Source organism: Pristiophorus japonicus, chromosome 26 (assembly GCF_044704955.1).
Source record: "Pristiophorus japonicus isolate sPriJap1 chromosome 26, sPriJap1.hap1, whole genome shotgun sequence".
NCBI lineage: Eukaryota > Metazoa > Chordata > Chondrichthyes > Pristiophoridae > Pristiophorus > Pristiophorus japonicus.
The window spans coordinates 3,434,500-3,454,763 of NC_092002.1; the positions used below are offsets into that span (position 1 = coordinate 3,434,500).

A 20,264-nucleotide genomic window follows, 5' to 3' on the forward strand; every position below is an offset into this window, starting at 1 on the left:
GTGCGCTCTCTCTTTCTCTCCCCCCCCCGCCCCCCCAGTCTCTCTCTCTCTCTCTCTCTCTCTCTCTCTCTCTCTTCCACTCCCCTCTCGGCCGCCCGCCGCTTCTCTTTCCATCCCGGGCCAGATGGATGAGAGGCTTGGGGCTGCTCGGGCCTCGGAGCTGCAGTGCAGGCAGTGTGGTGTTGCAGGGATGCTCGGCACAGTGACAGCTATGTGGTCGACGGATGGGAGGAGGGATGGATCGGCGCTGGGGATGGGCGCATGCGCAGAAAGGGGTTTGTGTAAATTGCACTGGGGGAGGGGGAGGGTGTGGTGCGGAGTTGGAGACTATTTGTCCTAATTCTCGTTTCTGCGCCTGTGTCGGGAGACTTAGTACAAATAGTTACTCCCGATTAATTTTGTATTCCAGTGCTATTCCATTCACATTGCAAAAAAAGTGATTTTGTCACGTTTGGGTTATTAATTGATACTTTCTGTGACTATTAATTAGATGCTCCACTCCTTGATTAAGGGTTGCTAATGTATTGAATCCTTTCCACTTAATGCACAGGATACGACTGTTAATCATTTGAACAGTGGACAAACTCAGACTTCCTCCGGCGCAGTCGACCTCGATTTCCTGGAAGATGCTATCCTCGGACCTTCTCCCGGTTCGAACCTGCAGACTTCCGACCAGCCGTGTGACATCTTGCAGCAGAGCTTACAGGAGGCCAACATCACGGAGCAGTCACTGGAAGAGGATGCCGACCTGGACATTGCCTCTCTGCACTTCCCTTCCCTGCAGCCGGTGTCGCAGGCCGCGGAGGCCGCCCAACTTTTCTCTGCCGGTGCCGACCTGATCAGCTTGCAGCAGCAGCCCACGGTCCTCGCCCCGCAGACCTTGATCCAGCAGCAGACCATTGCCGGCCAGGTGGTGAACAAGTCCATCAACGTCCAGCCGTTCCTGCAGCAAGTGGGGCTGGGCAATGTGACGTTGCAGCAGGTCTCCAACCTCCAGGGCTTGCCGAATGGAAGTCCGTCCGGGTCGCTGGGCATCGGGCAGATCCAAGTGGTCGGGCAGTCGGTCATGACCATCAACCAGCCGGCCCAGCAGATCATCACCAAGGCCGGACAGCCCACCCAGGTGACCACCGTGCCGGTCGGCAGCTACATCTCGTCGCCCGCCTCTGACCAGCAGCAAGTGGCCTTGAACTCAGCCGGCGTCTCCCCGCCCAACACTGGGCTGGTGCTCCAAAAGAACGCTGCCCCCGGAGCGTTGAACGGGAACTCCCTCTTTGCCGGTACGTCCATGGCCCAGGCCAGCCAGGGGCTGACGGTCCGGCCCACCATGAGCAACCCCATGATGCAGGCTTCCCTCTCCGGCCAGAACGTCATCATCCAGAGGACCCCCACTCCCATCCAGCCCAAGCCCACCGGTGGGGTCATCCAACACAAACTCTACCAGATCAGCTCGAAGCCCTTCGCTCCGGCCAATGCCACGCTGACCATCCAGAACGAGGGGTCCCTGCAGCAGCAGCAGCAGCAGCAAAAGGCCCAGCAGAATGTGACCTTCGTGACCGGCAAAGCGGGTCCGAATGTGGTGTTCTCCGCCTCCGGGGCTGGCTTTCCCCAGGCCATCTCCTCCAGCGTTTTCAAACAGCACCAGGCCCAGCAGCAAGCCCTGAGCAAATCGCTGAGCCTCCACCTCCAGAGCGGCAGCATTGTCATCCAGCCCCAACACGTGCAGCAGGCCATGCTCCAGAGCCAGAACCAGTTCCTCCTGCAGGGTCAGCTGTCGGGGGCGCCGGGCGTGCCCCTCCCCCAGCAGCTCTCGGCCCTGCAGGCCAATGTGGGGGGTCAGATCCTGACCAATCAGAACATCGCCGGGCAGCTGAACCTGAGCCAGGTCATCGCGGCACAGAGCGCTCACGGAGCCACGCACATCCTGTCCACTCCCATCCAGCTGCAACCCGGTCCGGGGGGGCAGCCCACCGTCTTCCAGATGCCCGTGTCGCTGGCCAACAGCCTGGGCTCTCCGGCCCCGGGCAGCGTCCAGGCGACCCTGTCCGGCGGCCCCATCAACCCGGCAAGCCAAGCGGCCGTCATCCAAGGGGTGGCGCTCCCCAGCCAGGTCGCCATGCTCAACAGCGCCGAGGGCCTGGGCCAGGCGGTCAGCGTCCAGCAGCCTATTGTCAGCAGCGCCCCGGGATCGGGCGTCGTCCAGCAGCAGGCCGGAGCCGGGCCCGGCCTGATGGCCCTGGGCAACGGGCCGCCCTCCCTGCTGACCGTCCAGACCGCCGCCTCTCAGGCCCAGCCTCCGCAGCCACATCCCGTCCAGCAGCAGCTACCGTCGGCCACGCAGAGCAGCACCGGCATGGCGCAGACCCCGGGGAAAATCATCATCAGTCAACAGGCGACCGCCCCAGGCCTCAGCCAGGACGCCGCACAGCTCTTCTTCCAGCAGGTAACACTTACTGGCTCCGGCCTTGGCCTCGCAGTGCAGCTAACTAAAGACCTCCCTCTCTCTTACCCCCCCCCCCCCCCCCGCAACCCCCAACTGCAGTCACAATAATTAGGAGCAGAAATGGGTCCTGTGGCATCTCAAGCCTGCTCTGCGAGCAAAGCATAGTGGTTATGTCACTGACTGGTAATGCAGAGGCCTGGACTAGTTGCTGCTTGTCTTGATGCATGTTAATGACTTGGACTTGGGTGTGCAGGACACAATTTCAAAATTTGCAGATGACACAAAATTTGGAAAAATAGTGAACGGTGAGGAGGAGAGTGATAGAGTTTAGGAAGACACAGACAAAGGCGAGTGAAATGGGCGGGCACGGGGCAGATGAAATTTAATGCAGGAAAGTGTGATGAGATGCATTTTGGTAGAAAGAATGAGGAGAGGAAATATAAACTTAATGGTACAATGCTAAAGGTGGTCGACAAACAAAAGAGATCGAGGGTTTTGTCCATAAATCGTTGAAGGTGGCAGGGCAGATTGAGAAAGCAGTTAATAAAGGCTTAGGGGATCCTGGGCTTCATAAATAGAGGTATAGCGTAGAAAAGTGTGGACATTATGATGAAACTTTATAAAACACGGTTCAGCCCCAACTGGAGTATTGTGTCCAATTCAGGGCCCCGCACTGGAGGAAGGATGTGAAGGCCTTCGAGAGGGAGCAGAAAAGATTTACCAGAATGGTTCCAGGGATGAGGGACTTCAGTGACGGGGATAGACTGGAGAAGCTGGGGTTGTTCTCCTTGGAGCAGAGAAGGTTGAGAGGAGATTTGATCGAGGTGTTCACCATCGTGAAGGGGACTGGACAGAGTAGATCGAGAGAAACTGTTCCCATCGGCGGAAGGGTCGGGAACCAGGGGACACAGATTTAAGGTGATTGGCAGAAGAACCAAAGGCAAAACGTTTTTTACGCAGCGAGTGGTTAGGATCTGGAATGCGCTGCCTGAGAGGGTGGTGGAGGCAGACTCAATCGTGGCTTTCAAAAGGGAGTTGGATAAGTACCTGAAGGGAAAGGAAGAGTTGGCACAGGCCGAATGGCCTCCTTCCTTGCTGTAACCATTCTATGATTCAAGCCTGGGGAGCAGGAGATAGGTGGAGTGTTGATCAGACCCTTGTTGGTCACTGTCCCCAGCCAAGGGAAACATCCTCCCTGCATCTACCCTGTTGAGGGGTCTGTACGATTATCATAAGCTGCGCTTACTTCACATCCCGGTGCTGCCTGAGCCACAGGAACACAAGAGCCCCCAGTGTGGCCAGTGTGAGACGTATTGCACCAGGAGCGTGGCGGCCTTTTCCCTCCGGGATCTGTAATGGGGTGTGGCGGAGGCAGAGCAGGAGGAATTGCACAGCACGGATACATTCGCCAATGGAACACAAACGGAACGGAAGCGGAAGCGGAAGCGGCAGACAAAAGGCAGCGGGTGTGTCTGATGGTGGGGCAGTACCCTGAGCGTTAACCCGCCCTCTCGACTCCCCAGCCGCTGACGCACTTTTGTATTTCAACAACAACTTGCATTTATATAGCTTCTTTAACGACCCAAGGTGCTTCACGGGAGCATTATCAAACAAAATTTGATACCAAGCCACATGAGACATTAGGACACATGACCAAGAGCTTGGTCAAAGAGAGAGATTTTATGGAGCGTCTTAAAAGGAGAGAAAGGCGGAGAGGATTAGGGAGGGAATCCCAGAGTTTGGGGCCCCGACAGCTGAAGGCACGGCTGGCAATGGTACAGGGGTGGAAATCGGGGATGCTCAGGAGGCCAGAATTGGAGGAGCGCAGAGATCTCCGGGGTGGGGGGTGGGAGCTTGTAGGGATGGAGGAGGTCACAGGGATAGGGAGGGGTGTAGGGCTAAAGGAGGTACAGAGATAGGGAGGATTGTAGCGCTGGTGAAGTTTACAGAGATCGGGAGGGCTAGAGTAGGTCACAGATCGGGAGGGGTGTAGGGGCTGGAGGGGGTTACAGAGATAGGGAGGGGTGTAGGGGCTGGAGGAGGTTAGAGATAGGGAGGGGTGTAGAGCTGGAGGAGGTTAGAGATAGGGAGGGGTGTAGGGCTGGAGGAGGTTAGAGCTAGGGAGAGGTGTAGGGGCTGGAGGGAGTTACAGAGCTAGGGAGGGGTGTAGGGGCTGGAGGGAGTTACAGAGCTAGGGAGGGGTGTAGGGGCTGGAAGAGGCTAGAGATAGGAAGGGGTGTAGGGCCGGAGAAGGTTAGAGATGAGGTTTAGGGGCTGGAGGAGGTCACGGATCGGGAGGGCGAGAGGAGCTCACAGAACGGGAGGGCGAGAGGAGCTCACGGAACGGGAGGGCGAGAGGAGCTCACGGATCGAGAAGGGGCATGTTTAACTCCTGGACGAGTGGTGCTGACCCTGTGCTTCCGTCATGCTGTGTTTTATACAATTTGACATCGCCTTTGGCACGCTTCGAAGACGCTTTTTGTTTTTTATTTTTTGTTGCCCCAGTTTCTGAAGTTCAGCTCTCGCTAACGGTGCCGCGTTGCTGACGACTTTGTCTTGAACGTTACAGCAGGAACAGAAACAGCAGCAGCTTTACCAGGCGGCGCTGAAACTCCAGCAGGAGAAGGGCCTGAACCAGCCGTCCCCTCATGGCTTAGCGCCGACTGTCATCACTAGCAGCGTCCCGGCCTCAGTTATCGTCAGCAGTACTGTGGGGCTGGCAGCCGCTGCACCCACCGGACACACGGACTCCAAAGGACAAGCAGTGTTGCCCTCGCTGTCAAGCGCTCATTTCCAGCAGATACTGGCTGGCCAGGTAGTCCTACACGACCCGCCCTCCTCCCGATCTCTTGCTCTCTGATGCTTCTACTAACACGGCTCCTGCTTTGAGTTTGACGGGTTGTAGTCACAACTATCTGCACAAAACAACAAAAATAACATTCCCTAAAACCTATTTTTTTTTTTAAATCAAAAACGCTACTTAGGTCCCAACTGCAGTATTGGCCAATTCTGAGTAGCGGCCTTGGAGAGGGCGCAAGAGGGGATGTACTGGAATGGCACCAGGGATGAGGGACTTCAGTTACATGGAGAGGCTGGGGTAGTTTTCCTCAGAGCAGAGAAGTTTAAGGGGAGATTTAATAAAGGTATTCCATGAAGGGTTTTGATAGAATAGATTGGGAGAAACTGTCTATTCTGGCAGGAGGGTCGGTAACCAGAGGGGGAGATAATCGGCAAAAGAACCAGAGGGGGAGATGGGGAGAAATGTGTTTACGCAGCGAGTTGTTGTGATCGGGAACGCGCTGCCTGAAAGGGCGGTGGGAGCAGATTCAGTAGTAACTTTCACACGGGGAGTTCGATAAATACTTGAAAAGGAAACATTTGTAAGGGCTGTGGGGAAAGAGCGAGGCGAGAGGGACTGATTGGATCGCTCTGTCACAGAGCCAGCACGGGCTCGATGGGACGAATGACCTCCTGCGCTGTATCATTCTGTGAAATTGGAAAATATCACACAAAGAGGCTACAGGTTGGTAGGTATGGAAAATGGGAATGTTGCCCTAGGACAGGAGATGGAGTTTTCCGTGTGATTGGGACTGAGACATGTTTGATCGGGGTGCTTTACTCTGTATCTAACCCCGTGCTGTACCTGCCCTGGGAGTGTTTGATGGGACAGTGTAGAGGGAGCTTTACTCTGTATCTAACCCCCTGTACCTGCCCTGGGAGTGTTTGATGGGACAGTGTAGAGGGAGCTTTACTCTGTATCTAACCCCGTGCTGTACCTGCCCTGGGAGTGTTTGATGGGACAGTGTAGAGGGAGCTTTACTCTGTATCTAACCCCCTGTACCTGCCCTGGGAGTGTTTGATGGGACAGTGTAGAGGAAGCTTTACTCTGTATCTAACCCTGTGCTGTACCTGCCCTGGGAGTGTTTGATGGGACAGTGTAGAGGGAGCTTTACTCTGTATCTAACCCCCTGTACCTGCCCTGGGAGTGTTTGATGGGACAGTGTAGAGGAAGCTTTACTCTGTACCTAACCCTGTGCTGTACCTGCCCTGGGAGTGTTTGATGGGACAGTGTAGAGGGAGCTTTACTCTGTATCTAACCCCCTGTACCTGCCCTGGGAGTGTTTGATGGGACAGTATAGAGGGAGCTTTACTCTGTATCTAACCCCCTGTACCTGCCCTGGGAGTGTTTGATGGGACAGTGTAGAGGGAGCTTTACTCTGTATCTAACCCCCTGTACCTGCCCTGGGAGTGTTTGATGGGACAGTGTAGAGGGAGCTTTACTCTGTATCTAACCCCCTGTACCTGCCCTGGGAGTGTTTGATGGGACAGTGTAGAGGGAGCTTTACTCTGTATCTAACCCCGTGCTGTACCTGCCCTGGGAGTGTTTGATGGGACAGTGTAGAGGGAGCTTTACTCTGTATCTAACCCCCTGTACCTGCCCTGGGAGTGTTTGATGGGACAGTGTAGAGGGAGCTTTACTCTGTATCTAACCCCCTGTACCTGCCCTGGGAGTGTTTGATGGGACAGTGTAGAGGGAGCTTTACTCTGTATCTAACCCCGTGCTGTACCTGCCCTGGGAGTGTGTGATGGGACAGTGTAGAGGGAGCTTTACTCTGTATCTAACCCTGTGCTGTACTGCCCTGGGAGAGTTTGATGGGACAGTGTAGAGGAAGCTTTACTCTGTATCTAACCCCGTGCTGTACCTGCCCTGGGAGTGTTTGATGGGACAGTGTAGAGGAAGCTTTACTCTGTATCTAACCCCGTGCTGTACCAACAGCCTCTCGAGACTTACTGCAAATTTGCAATCAATGAACTAATTGTAATGATAGGGAATGTAAAGTCAATCTCATTCAGTAGTGTGGCGCTGAGATGGGATTGCTGGAATTGAAGTGACACACGGCCGTCAGGATATGGTGATGGGATGGGATAGAGAGGGGTCTGAGGATGCTGGTGTGAAGCATAAATCCCGGCACGGAGCTGTTGGGCCGACTAGCCTGTTTCTGTGCTGTACATTCTGTGCAAGGTGGTGGTAATTTAGGTGATGGAAGCTGGGGATAAATCCAATGTGCTTCGTGAGCATTGCCCCCGGGTATGGTAGGTTTATGCGGGCAGCCAGGGCGCTGAGTTCTGGACTGCTTGGGTATTTCGAGCACCAAACATGCTGATGCTGCTCATCAGTCTGGTCCCAGAGTGCTTCCTTCAAATGTGCAGCTAGTGTTCCTGACTGTCCCCGTCAAAGCTCGTGTGTTTGTGGCCTGTAACAGACTGGTGTGCCTTAACCCCTCCAAGTGGCCTTTCTCTCCTTGCCCTTCCTTCTGGCTTCAAGCTGCCGTTTACTCTTTCTTCCACTTGTCTCCCTGTAACAGCTTTAATGCTTCGTTTATATCTGAGGAAGATTGATATTGTGTCTTCTGTAGATGTATATCTATATTTGATTTTCACAGTTGCCCTAAGGGATCGTTGGTTATCGGGAGTGTGCGACTGAGCCACGTAATAGAAAGAAAGACTTGCATTTATATAGCGCCTTTCACGACCACCGGACGTCACAAAGCACTTTACAACCAATGAAGTACTTTTTGAAGTGCAGCAGCTGATTTGCGCACAGCAAGCTCCCACACACAGCAATGTGATAATAACCAGATCATCTGTTTTAGTGATGTTGATTGAGGGATAAATATTGGCCCCAAGACACCGGGGAGAACTCCCCTGCTCTTCTTTGAAATAGTGGCCATGGGATATTTACATCCACCTGAGAGGTCAGCTGGGGCCTTGATTTAACGTCTCATCCGAAAGACGGCACCTTCGACAGTGCGGCGTTCCCTCAGCACTGCCCCTCTGACAGTGCAGCGCTCCCTCAGTGCTGACCCTCCGACAATGCTGCACTCCCTCAGTACTGCCCCTCTGACAGTGTAGCGCTCCCTCAGCACTGCCCCTCTGACAGTGCAGCGCTCCCTCAGTACTGACCCTCTGACAATGCGGCGCTCCCTCAGCACTGACCCTCCGACAATGCTGCACTCCCTCAGTACTGCCCCTCTGACAGTGCAGCACTCCCTCAGTACTGCCCCTCTGACAGTGCAGCACTCCCTCAGTACTGCACTGCAGTGTCCGCCTGGATTTTTGTGCTCAGGTCCCTGACTCAGAGGTGAGTGTGCTGCCCACTGAGCCACAGCTGACACTGTCACTGGAGCAAGGTCAAAGGACCCATGTTCTTTTTCACCCCGGCTCCCCCACTCCGCCCCCAAATATTGCGGAACGAGCCAGTCTCAGCGGGGCATCCAACTGGGAGGGGCCCAAGCCGGTCCCAGTGGCCTCACAGGCAACCGAGTGGGAACGAGCAGTTAGCCGCTGTTCCCACCCTTGACTGCTGTCCCGCTGGACAGTACGTGGGTGTGGGCCTGGCCGCGATGCCTCTTGTGAACGATTAGCCCACCAAGCAACGTTCCTCCAAAGCTGCGTGGCCGTGCTGCGATCGGGAGCTCGCCCGCTGTAGCTGGAAAAAATACAACTAAAATAAAAATTAGAGGCAGCATTGCCACTGAAGCTTCCCTCTTTTGGGCCAGATGTGTCTGGCATCGTACACCCAGCATGAGTCGGCACCCTCTGGGGTTTGAGGATTGGGGGGTGGTGAGGAACTACAGGGAAGTGGATGAAATCTAAATGTAAGGTGAATGCGGTGTACTTGGTTGTCACACTAATGGCTGAAGGACTGAACTGTAGGGAGCTGTGTGTTTCCACACACACATCAGGTATTGCACATTCTAACCAACCCTGACTGCGTCAGCCTTTATTTTATCAGGATCTCTCCACTGATTTCCCAAAAGACACCCAATGAAACTCACTACGGCACCTCTGCATTTAGTGTGAACTTTTTTTGTTCCCCACTGAGGTGTATTTATACAGCACCTTTAACGTAGTAAAACGTCCCGAGGTGCTTCACAGGAGTGATTATCAAACAAAATTTGACACCGAGCCACATAAAGGAGATACTAGGACAGGTCAGCGAGGTTGGTTTTAAGCAGCGTCTTGAAGGAGGAGAGAGTGGTAGAGAGACGGAGGGGTTTAGGGAGAGAATTCCAGAGCTTCGGGCCCAGGCAGCTGAAGGCAGGCCGCCAATGGTGGAGCGATTGAAATTGGTGGATGCTGAAGAGGCCAGAATTGGAGGAGTGCAGAGATCTCGGAGGGTTGTAGGGTTGGAGGAGGTTACAGAGAATAGCGAGAGGCGAGGCCATGGATGGATTTGAAAACCAGGATGAGAATTTTTAAATCAAGGTGTTGCTAAACCCAGAGCTTTACTCTGTATCTAACCCCCTGTACCTGCCCTGGGAGTGTTTGATGGGACAGTGTAGAGGGAGCTTTACTCTGTATCTAACCCCCTGTACCTGCCCTGGGAGTGTTTGATGGGACAGTGTAGAGGGAGCTTTACTCTGTATCTAACCCGTGCTGTACCTGCCCTGGGAGTGTTTGATGGGACAGTGTAGAGAGAGCTTTACTCTGTATCTAACCCCGTGCTGTACCTGCCCTGGGAGTGTTTGATGGGACAGTGTAGAGGGAGCTTTACTCTGTATCGAACCCCCTGTACCTGCCCTGGGAGTGTTTGATGGGACAGTGTAGAGGGAGCTTTACTCTGTACCTAACCCCCTGTACCTGCCCTGGGAGTGTTTGATGGGACAGTGTAGAGAGAGCTTTACTCTGTATCTAACCCCGTGCTGTACCTGCCCTGGGAGTGTTTGATGGGACAGTGTAGAGAGAGCTTTACTCTGTATCTAACCCCGTGCTGTACCTGCCCTGGGAGTGTTTGATGGGATAGTGTAGAGAGAGCTTTACTCTGTATCTAACCCCGTGCTGTACCTGCCCTGGGAGTGTTTGATGGGATAGTGTAGAGGGAGCTTTACTCTGTATCTAACCCCGTGCTGTACCTGCCCTGGGAGTGTTTGATGGGACAGTGTAGAGGGAGCTTTACTCTGTACCTAACCCCGTGCTGTACCTGCCCGGGGAGTGTTTGCTGGCACTGAGTGCCTGAAATGGAACTTACTTCATTTCCTGCACTCACACCCCTCGCCTTCATCAGTGTAAAAATCTACAGAGCTTTTTTTTTGGTTGTAGAAAAAGCAAAGATCGAATATCATTATATTGTTTCACTGAGAGGCTGCATCCTTATCTGTTGAAGTTGTGAGTGCAACTTAACCTTTTGGCGGGGATGAAATTTTGCACACAGCCTACATTGGGCTCAAGGTGGTAATCTGCCTTTCTTCCTTCACCAAACTATTTTATCTTGAGAATGGAATAGCGACTTAGACCATAGTGAGGATCCTGCAGGGAATCAAGAACTGGAGTATGACATTCCGCGAACTTTCTACTCTTTTGTTTGCTTCATTCAGCAGATGGCTGCTGTGCAGCAGAAGACGGCCTTACAGCAGCTGCCGGTAACATCGCAGTCGCCCCTACCTCAGCCCCCACAGAGCGATGGCCAGCTTCACCTTCAGCAGATGCAGTCTCCCCACCAGATGCAGTCTCCGCATCACATGCAGTCTCCCCACCAGATGCAGTCTCCCCACCAGATGCAGTCTCCCCACCAGTCACGGCCCCCCTCGCAGCCCCAGCCTCTGTCGCGGCCCCCCTCCCGCCCTCAGTCCCGCCCGCCCTCGCAGCCCCAGGCCCTGTCCCGGCCGCCCTCCGAGCCCCTGTCCCGCTCCTGCACCCCGTCTCAGCTGCCCCTGCAGCCCCTCTACGTGATCCAGACCCAGCAGGCCCAGCACCCGATGAGGCCCCCCTCCCAGCCCCACCTGCAGCTCCAGTTCCAGAACCCTTCGCAGGCCGAGCCCCCGCTGACCTCCCCCACCCAGCTGCACCTCCAGGTCCAGCCCAGCCCTCCGGTCCAGGCCGAGGCGCAGGCTCCCGCCCACCTCCTGCACCCGCCCACGACCCAGGGCGAACACCACCCTCCACCGCAGCCCCCCATGCAGCACGTGCAGCTCCAGTTCCACTGCCAGCCCCAGCCCCAGGCCCCCCTGCAGCCTGTCTACCAGACCCTGCACCTGACCCCGGAGCAACAGCAGAAGTTTCAAATGGTCACCAGCCAACTGCAGTCCATGGCCACCATGGCCAATCCCAATCAGCAGCACAAGAACATCATGGAAAAGCTGCAGCAGGTGAGAGCAGCCGTTGCTCGTGTGTGACCGGTTTGCAATGGGCCGCCTGGGTCCCAAAGAGGTGGACGTCACTGGGGTTGGAATGATGGGGAGGGGAGGGAAGAGGGGTAAATTGAGGATTGAGTTGCGGCCATCTTGGAGAAGGTACTGACTGAGGAAGTTCGACCTGCATTTATATAGCGCCTTTAACGTAGCAAAACACTCCAAGGCACTTCACAGGAGCCTAAATTCACAAACATTACAATGCGGACTTCTAGCATTACCTTTGCTACCTCCTTTTTCCCACTTGCCCCTTTCCCAATTATTTTGCCTCCTGTCTTGAAGGTCTTGACTTCTTGCTGGGAAAAGTTGTGTGGAAAGTGGTTCAACCCCGCTATATTCCTCCCCCTTTTCCCCCCAACCCCATCCCACTGTACCTCTTCTCTTCTCCTCTCCCCCCCCCCCCCCCCATGCCTCCCCACTTTTCGCATCTGAACCCAGAAAGAGAGTGTTGATCGGATATTTGACTGTAGGGTGCATCGCGGCCAATACCAAACTAGCGAGTTTCTGAGTAGCGATTACGGTCTGTGACCCTGGCAAATTCCCCCTCCCCTAAATTAGGGCTGCTAAGGCCAGTTGGAGGACCTTTTACATTTGCGTGTGGGAGGAGGCGACTACAACTAGGGGTCATAAATATAAGATGGTCACTGATAAATCCAACGGGGAATTCAGGAGAAGCTTCTTTACCCAGAGAGTGGTGAGAATGTGGAACTCGCTGCCACAGGGAGGGGTTGAGGCGAATAGCAAAGATGGATTTAAGGGGAGGCTGGATAAACACATGGGGGAGAAAGGAATAGAAGGATGTGAGATGGGAGAGGGTTGGGAGAGGGCTGGTGTGGGGTATGAACACCGACTTTGGCTGAGTGGCCTGTTTCTGTGTTGTATATTCTATGTACATCAGTACAGACCAAAATGGACCTGGAGACATGATACATTTTATTTCAACAGATGCAGCATAATATCATTTTTCAAGCCAAGCAGTCTGCAGCTAATCAGGCCGTGCCTGGCCTGAGCCAGTTGAGCAGCCAGGCACCCACCATGCTGATCAGTAGCCAGGTGCAGTCTCCAGGCGCACAAGCCCAGGTTCACACCACCTCGGCCAGCATAAAGACCCAGCCTCACGGGGCAGGACAGGCAGCACTGGCAACACTTCTCCAACAGACATCCGTCCTTGTGAAGACCCCTTCGGCAGGTGCGTAACCACAATCGTGGCAAGGGCCGCGGCGAACAAATTGAATGCAGCAAGACTAAATGACCAGATAATCTGTTTTAGTGATGTTGGTTGAGGGACCCTTGACTCCAGGAAGAGCTCTCCTGCTCTTCGAAATAGTGCCTGGGGAACTTTTACATCCAGTTGAGAAGGCAGACGGGGCTTCAGTTTAATGTCTCATCCGAAAGACAGCACCTCCGACAGTGCAGTGCTCCCTCGGCACTGCCCCTCCGACAGTGCGGCGCTCCCTCAGCACTGTCCCTCCGACAGTGCGGCGCTCCCTCAGCACTGCCCCTCCGACAGTGCGGCGCTCCCTCAGCACTGCCCCTCCGACAGTGCGGCGCTCCCTCAGCACTGCCCCTCCGACAGTGCGGCGCTCCCTCAGCACTGCCCCTCCGACAGTGCGGCGCTCCCTCAGCACTGCCCCTCCGACAGTGCAGCACTCCCTCAGTACTGCCCCTCCGACAGTGCGGCGCTCCCTCAGCACTGCCCCTCCGACAGTGCAACACTCCCTCAGTTATTTCCTGAGAGTGTCAGCTTAGATTTTGTGAAATTCTCAGCCCCAAAGGGCTGTGGATGCTCAGTCATTGAGTAAGTTCAAGGCTCGGAGAATTAAGCGATATGAGGATCGAGCGGGAAAGTGGAGGTGAAGTTGAGAATCAGCCGTGGTCTTGAATGGCGGAGCAGGCTCGAGGAGCCATATGGCCTACTCCTGCTCCTAATTCTTATGTCTCTGGTGTGGCACTTGAACCCACAACCTCCTGGAGGCGAGAGTGCCACAACTGACACTAAAAAAACAGGAGCCTAACCAGAGCACCGCGATGGGTTATTGGCGTCCAAGGCAGGAAGGAAATCTGTGTAGTCCTGTCTGTTTAAAAAAAAAAAAGCAGGTTGTGATTCCCGATGTCTGATGATTTCGCTCAATGGAGCAGTGTGTGAACGCGGTAGACTAGGTTTGGAACTGCTCTGGAGTATTCATGGTCCAATGGAACGCATCGTTAGTAAAGTGGACTTTGTTCCTGTAGCTCATTGAACATTGTCCCGCTCGTTATGTCAGGTACCACGACCACAACAAGGTCTCCAGACAGCAAAGTCGTCTCGGGGGGAATGCCTGGAGGCACCTGCCACTTACAGCAGGGAACAGTGGTCCCGATACAGATGCAGCCTCTCTCACAACATCAGATTCAGCCAGCACTACAGGTAGGGAAAGGGTATTGCAAACATTTGTGTTCATTGTAATAAACCAATACTCGCTTTTGTTCGCACCTTATCCGTTCGAAACGTTTCAAAGTGCTTCACGCGACAGATTCACTTTGACGTGCGGTGACAGGTATGTAGGTGAAGACTGCAGCCCCCGAGAGGGAGAACTGGTAAATCTGGGGTTGTTGGCCGAGAGGGGCATGTTGGACAGGAGTATTGCAAACAAGGAGTATTGCTTCGGGAGATCTTTAGTACCCATCGGCACGCACAGATTGCACCTCGGTTTAACGTCTCATCCGAAGGACAACACCTCCCACAGTGCGGCGCTCCCTCGGCACTGGCCCCTCCGACAATGCGGCGCTCCCTCGGCACTGGCCCCTCCGACAGTGCGGCGCTCCCTCGGCACTGGCCCCTCCGACAGTGCGGCGCTCCCTCGGCACTGGCCCCTCCGACAGTGCGGCGCTCCCTCGGCACTGGCCCCTCCGACAGTGCGGCGCTCCCTCGGCACTGGCCCCTCCGACAGTGCGGCGCTCCCTCGGCACTGGCCCCTCCGACAGTGCGGCGCTCCCTCGGCACTGGCCCCTCCGACAGTGCGGCGCTCCCTCGGCACTGGCCCCTCCGACAGTGCGGCGCTCACTCGGCACTGGCCCCTCCGACAGTGCGGCGCTCCCTCGGCACTGCCCCGGGAGTGGCGGCCTAGATTACATGCTCAGGTCCAGAAGTGAGGCTTAGACCCAGGACTTTCTAACTCCGAGGCGGGAGTGCTACGTACTAGGCTCAGCTGTTAACATTTGCTTTGTAAACGAGCTGGAACAGACCTGCAGGGCCGAAAGGCCAGCACCTGTAGTGTAAATTTAAACGTTTCTGATTGCATGTACCTTTTTTTTTTTACATGATTTTTGATACTTTTACTGAATTCCTTTGCGTCATCGTGCAATATTATCTTTCTCTCACCCCTGTCTCCTCATGTGTTCCCATCACATGCCGTCCAGCGTTGACCTACTGATTGTCCTTGGCCTTTCACAGACTAAACCTGGAGTAATCAGTTCGATTTCGGGCCTGAATATGAGCTTGACCAAAGGGCCGATACAGATCCAGCTGCTCGGCAAAGGACTCACGCAGTTGGTACCTGCCGGCTCGGTGCAGGCACACCAGGTACGTGGGAGCAGGGCAGAGTGGCTGAGCAGCAAGCAGGGGGGGAGACGGGGGAGCTTGTCTGTGTCTAACTCGGGCACTTGTAGCAATTGTGAGACAAAAATAGACCGTGGCCCATCTAGTTCACTTTCTACCTGCATTGTTTTCGATCCCCGCCACAAACTCCATTCCCGAACCACTGACTCCATCTCTCTTCTCAACTTTTGTCTGAGGCTGAATCAGACTTTTCGCAACCTTGGTGTCATATTTGACCCTGAAATGAGCTTCCGACCACATGTCCACAGCATAACTAAAACTACCTATTTCCATCACTGTATCATCACCTGTCTCTCTCCCCCCCCCCCCCCCCCCGCCTCCGCCTCCGCCTCAGCTCATCCCCTGCTGAAGCCCTTATCCGTGCCTTTGTTACCGCTAGACTTGATTATTCCAATGCACTCCTGGCCAGCCTCCCACATTCTACCTGACGTAAACTAGAGGTGATCCAAAACTCGGCTGCCCATGTCCTAACTCGCACCGAGTCCCGCTCACCCATCACCCCCTGTGCTCGCTGACCTACATTGGCTCCCGGTTAAGCAACACCTCAATTTCAAAATTCTCATGCTTATTTTCAAATACCTTCGTGGCCTCGCCCCTCCCTATCTCTGTAATCCCCTCCAGCCCCACAACCCCCCCCGAGATCTCTGCGCTCCTCTAATTCTGCCCTCTTGAGCATCCCTGATTATAATCGCTCCACCATTGGTGGCCGTGCCTTCTGTTGCCTGGGCCCCAAGCTCTGGAACTCCCTCCCTAAACCTCTCCACCTCTCTTGTCCTTCAAGACACTCCTTAAAACCTATCTCTTTGGCCAAGCTTTTGGTCACCTGCCCTACTTTCTACTTATGTGACTCGGTGTCAATTGTTTCACTTTGTTAAAGGCGCTATATAAATAGTTGTTGTTAGTCACATAATACAACAATAAAGGAGTTGACGACTAGAATCATAGAATAATAGAACAGTACGGCACACGAGGCTATTCGGCCCATTGCGTCTGTGCCAACTCTTTCAAAGAGCAATCTAGTTAGTCCCACTCCCCCTGCTCTTTTCCCAAATCGCTGCCATTTTTCTCCTTCGAGTATTTATCCAACTCCCTTTTGAAAGCCACTAGTGAGTCTGTCTCCACCGCCCTCTCAGGCAGCGCGTTCCAAATCCTAACCCCTCACTGCGTAAAAAAAAAAACTCTTATCTGAACCCCTCATGATTTTAAACACCTCTCATCAAATCTCCTCTCAACCTTCTCTGCTCCAAGACTCATCGCAGCAATCGATGCGTCTACGTAAGGAGGTGATGGAAACCCCCAGTGGGGGAGAGCTTTGGGAACCAGAGGCCTAAAGTCGCCTGTTTTCCCCCCCCCCTCCCCCCCGAGCTCGCCACTCTCACCACCCGCCAACATGCTTCATAATTTAAAAAAAAATGACTACTGCCCTTTAAGTTGACCTTTCTCGCCATTCCAGCACCAGAATTGCCTTCGAAGTGATTATTGGAAATATTTCCGTACTCAAGTGTTTGTTTGTCCTGTTATGTTTCGCAGATGGAAAATAAATTGGGAAGTTTGAAAACGCCAGTGTCACTGCAACCAACAAAGGAAGCTGTGTAAGTAATGTCTTAAATTCACAAATTACAGCCAAATCCCTCTTTGTCCCACCATAGTCACCCTGGCTCCAGAATTCTCCCACTAAATCCTTCTGCCGTTCCATCTCCCCGTGCTACCGGCGCTATATAAATGCAAGTTATCATCAATGTGCCCCCTAATATTTTTTGGGGGGGCTGCGTGGTCCCTTTAAGAAGCCAGCCCCGGATGTGGGACCGCCCGAAAACAGCGCGGCCATGCAACTTAACAGGAAGGTTGGTTGTTGTATAAAGCTCTGGTTAGTCCCCATTCAGAGTCACTGCGTTCAGTTCTGGACATCGCAGCTCAGCAAGGGGGAGCAGCGCAGACAGATACCGGGACTAAAAGGGTTAAATTATGGGGACAGGTTGCAGAGACTAGGCTTGCATATTATTTTGCTGTTTGTGCTCGTCCTCCAAACTCTGGACCCTTAATCCGATAAACTCTTGCACCTCCCTCAATCCTCATTGTGTTGAGATATGCCGGGGTTAAAAGGGTTAAATCACGAGGACAGGTTGCAGAGGCCATGCTTGTGTTCCCTCGAGCTTAAGAGGATTAAGGGATGATCTAATTGAGGTGTGTACAGTGATTAAAGGAATTGATTGGGTAGATGGAGAGTTTATTTCCTCTGGTTGGTGGAGTCCAGAACAAAGGGGGTAACCTTAAAATTAGAGCCATGGGTGATGTCAGGAAGCACCTCTTCGCACACAGGGAGGTGGGAATCTGGAACTTGCTCCCCCAAGAAGCTGTTGAGGCCGGGGGTCAATTTAAAATTTCAAAACTCTGCTTGATAGATTTTTGTTCGGCAAGTATATTGAAAGATCTGGATCTAAGGCAGGTAAATGTACTTAAGGTACAGATCAGCCACGATCTAATTGAATGGTGGGAGAGGATTGAGGGGCTGAATGGCCTCCTCCTCCTCCTCCTGTTCCTCTTGATGCTGTTGTAGCAGCAGGAATCTGTGGAATGGTCTACGGTAGTGATTATGTTGCTGGATTAGCAAACCAGAGGCCTTGACAGTGTCAGTGGGCAGTGGGTCACACGCTCGCCTCTGAGTCAGAAGGTTGTGGGTCCAAGACCCCACTCCAGGGACTTGAGCACAACAAATCCCAGTGCAGTACTGAGGGAGTGCCGCACTGTCGGAGGGGCAGTACTGAGGGAGCGCTGCACTGTCGGAGGGGCAGTACTGAGGGAGTGCTGCACTGTCAGAGGGGCAGTACTGAGGGAGTGCTGCACTGTCAGAGGGGCAGTACTGAGGGAGCGCCGCACTGTCGGAGGGGCAGTACTGAGGGAGTGCTGCACTGTCGGAGGGGCAGTACTGAGGGAGGGCCGCACTGTCGGAGGGGCAGTACTGAGGGAGAGCCGCACTGTCGGAGGGGCAGTACTGAGGGAGCGCTGCACTGTCGGAGGGGCAGTACTGACGGAGCGCTGCACTGTCGGAGGGGCAGTACTGAGGGAGCGCTGCACTGTCGGATGACGTTAAACCGAGGTCCCGTCTGCGCTCTTAAATGTATGTAAAATATCCCATTGCACTATTTCGAAGAAGATCAGTAGAGTTCTCCCCGGTGTCCTGGGGCCAATATTTATCCCTCAATCAACATAACAAAAAACAGATTATCTGGTCATTATCACATTGCTGTGTGTGGGAGCTTGCTGTGCGCAAATTGGCTGCTGCGTTTCCCACATTACAACAGTGACTACGCTTCAACAGTAACTCACTTTGGGCCGTCCTAGGGTTGTGAAAGGCGTTATAGAAATCCAAATCTTTTTAATGATCCGAAGACATGAGTTCAAATCCCACCACGGCAGTTGGGGAAATTTAAATTCAGTTAATTAAATAAAAATGTGGAATAGGAAAAAAGCTAGTATCAGTAATGGTGACCCTGAAACTACCGGATTGTCGTAAAAACCCATCGGGTTCACTGATGTCCTTTCGGGAAGGAAATCTGCCGCCCTTACCCGGTCTGGCCGATAGGTGACTCCAGACCCACAGCAATGCGGTTGACTCTTAACTGCTCCTCTGAAATAGCGGCTCACCACCACCTTCTCGGAGGTAGTTAGGGATGAGCAATAAATGCCGGCCTTGCCAGCGATGCCTGCATCCTGTGAATACAATAAAACATAGAATTTTGCGACACAGAAACAGGCCATTGGGCCCACCGCTCCGTGCCGGGATTTATGCCCCATCGCTCCGTGCCGGGGTTTATGCTCCACACCAGCCCCCTCCCACCCCGCTTCATCTCCCCCCCATCACCATATCCTTCTATTCCTTTCTCCCTCATGTGTTTATCCAGCTTCTCCTTAAATGCATCTGTACGATTCGAGTTCCACATTCTAACCTCTCTCTGGGTAAAAAAGCTTCTCCCGAATTCCCGATTAGATTTATTAGTGGCTATCTTATATTTATGGGACCTGGTTTTGGACTAGCCTATAGCCTGAGAATTGCCCGAGTGTGTTTGCAGCTTGTGTGCCGCCCTGGGTCCTAAAGCAGCGTGTCTGTGCCTCGATTGCAGGATCATGGACCGACTCCACAAGGATCAGGACGCAGTGCTGCAACCCGACTACAAGTCTCCCTTCCGATCGTACGAAGACGTGGTCCACAGACTACTGCCATATCACCTCTACCAGGGCACGTTGCCCTCCGGCGAAGAGCACAGGAAAGGTAAGGCCCACATTTCCCAAACCCCCTTTCCACAGCAATGCTATGTCCCATCGCTGTGCTCCCTTGTTGGGGTGTACGGCTATTCCCTACGGTGCACACTTCTGTTCCACAGAGCTTCCCTTGCATGGCCTTGTTCAATCCCCAGTGTGTTCCTGCATCCCTCCTTCACCGAGTCCTCCTGCCTGTAAAGCTTTGCTTATGGCAGCCAGGAGCTTTGTGCGGTTCCACACCAGCGCGCAGCCAGTACAGTGGAACTAGCTTTGCAGTGATCGTGGCTAAAGTTTACAAATGCATATTGTTTGGGCCGGGCTTATTCGGAGACTGGTAGAGGAACACCGGCTGGCTGCTGTTGTCGAATAGCCTTTTCCCGTTGTCGGCATTTGTTGCCGCTTTAAGTGCGTGATCCAGTTCAAAGGGAACGATTTAAGGAATCGTGATCTCCCGGTAACTGAACATTGAGCCTTCCCTTGCTTTCCCAAGTCTGGTCGGGAACAGACAATACCAGGAAACGTAGCACGAGGCTGTCAACATCTGGAAGGGAATGGATGGGTTAACACTCCCCGTGTAACCCCGTCCTCAAACCTGCTGCAATGGAGGGTCAAAGAATTTGAGTAAATAAGGAGAAACTGTTTCTAGTTTCCAGGGGCAGGAGGGTCGGTAACCAGAGGGACACAGATTGACAATAATCGGTGATAGAACCCGAGGGGGAGATGGGGTGAAATTTATTTACGCAGCGAGTTGTTGTGATCGGGAATGTGCTGC

At 53.7% G+C, this 20,264-nt stretch overlaps 1 protein-coding gene across 6 annotated transcripts in view; it reads left to right on the forward strand.

Annotated features, from left to right (window-relative positions):
* LOC139239121 (BRD4-interacting chromatin-remodeling complex-associated protein-like) overlaps positions 1–20,264 on the forward strand; it is a 111,216-nt gene that overhangs the window by 83,183 nt on the left and 7,769 nt on the right. For 4 of the 6 annotated variants that reach the window (XM_070867661.1, XM_070867660.1, XM_070867662.1 and 1 more), the window contains 8 exons: positions 551–2,443; positions 5,013–5,258; positions 10,822–11,592; positions 12,580–12,823; positions 13,899–14,041; positions 15,068–15,196; positions 16,763–16,824; positions 19,354–19,502. In XM_070867661.1, the coding sequence (XP_070723762.1) occupies positions 551–2,443; positions 5,013–5,258; positions 10,822–11,592; positions 12,580–12,823; positions 13,899–14,041; positions 15,068–15,196; positions 16,763–16,824; positions 19,354–19,502 (3,637 nt within the window). The remainder of the gene's footprint in view (positions 1–550; positions 2,444–5,012; positions 5,259–10,821; positions 11,593–12,579; positions 12,824–13,898; positions 14,042–15,067; positions 15,197–16,762; positions 16,825–19,353; positions 19,503–20,264) is intronic. The other 2 variants (XM_070867663.1, XM_070867666.1) reach the window with 2 other exon arrangements.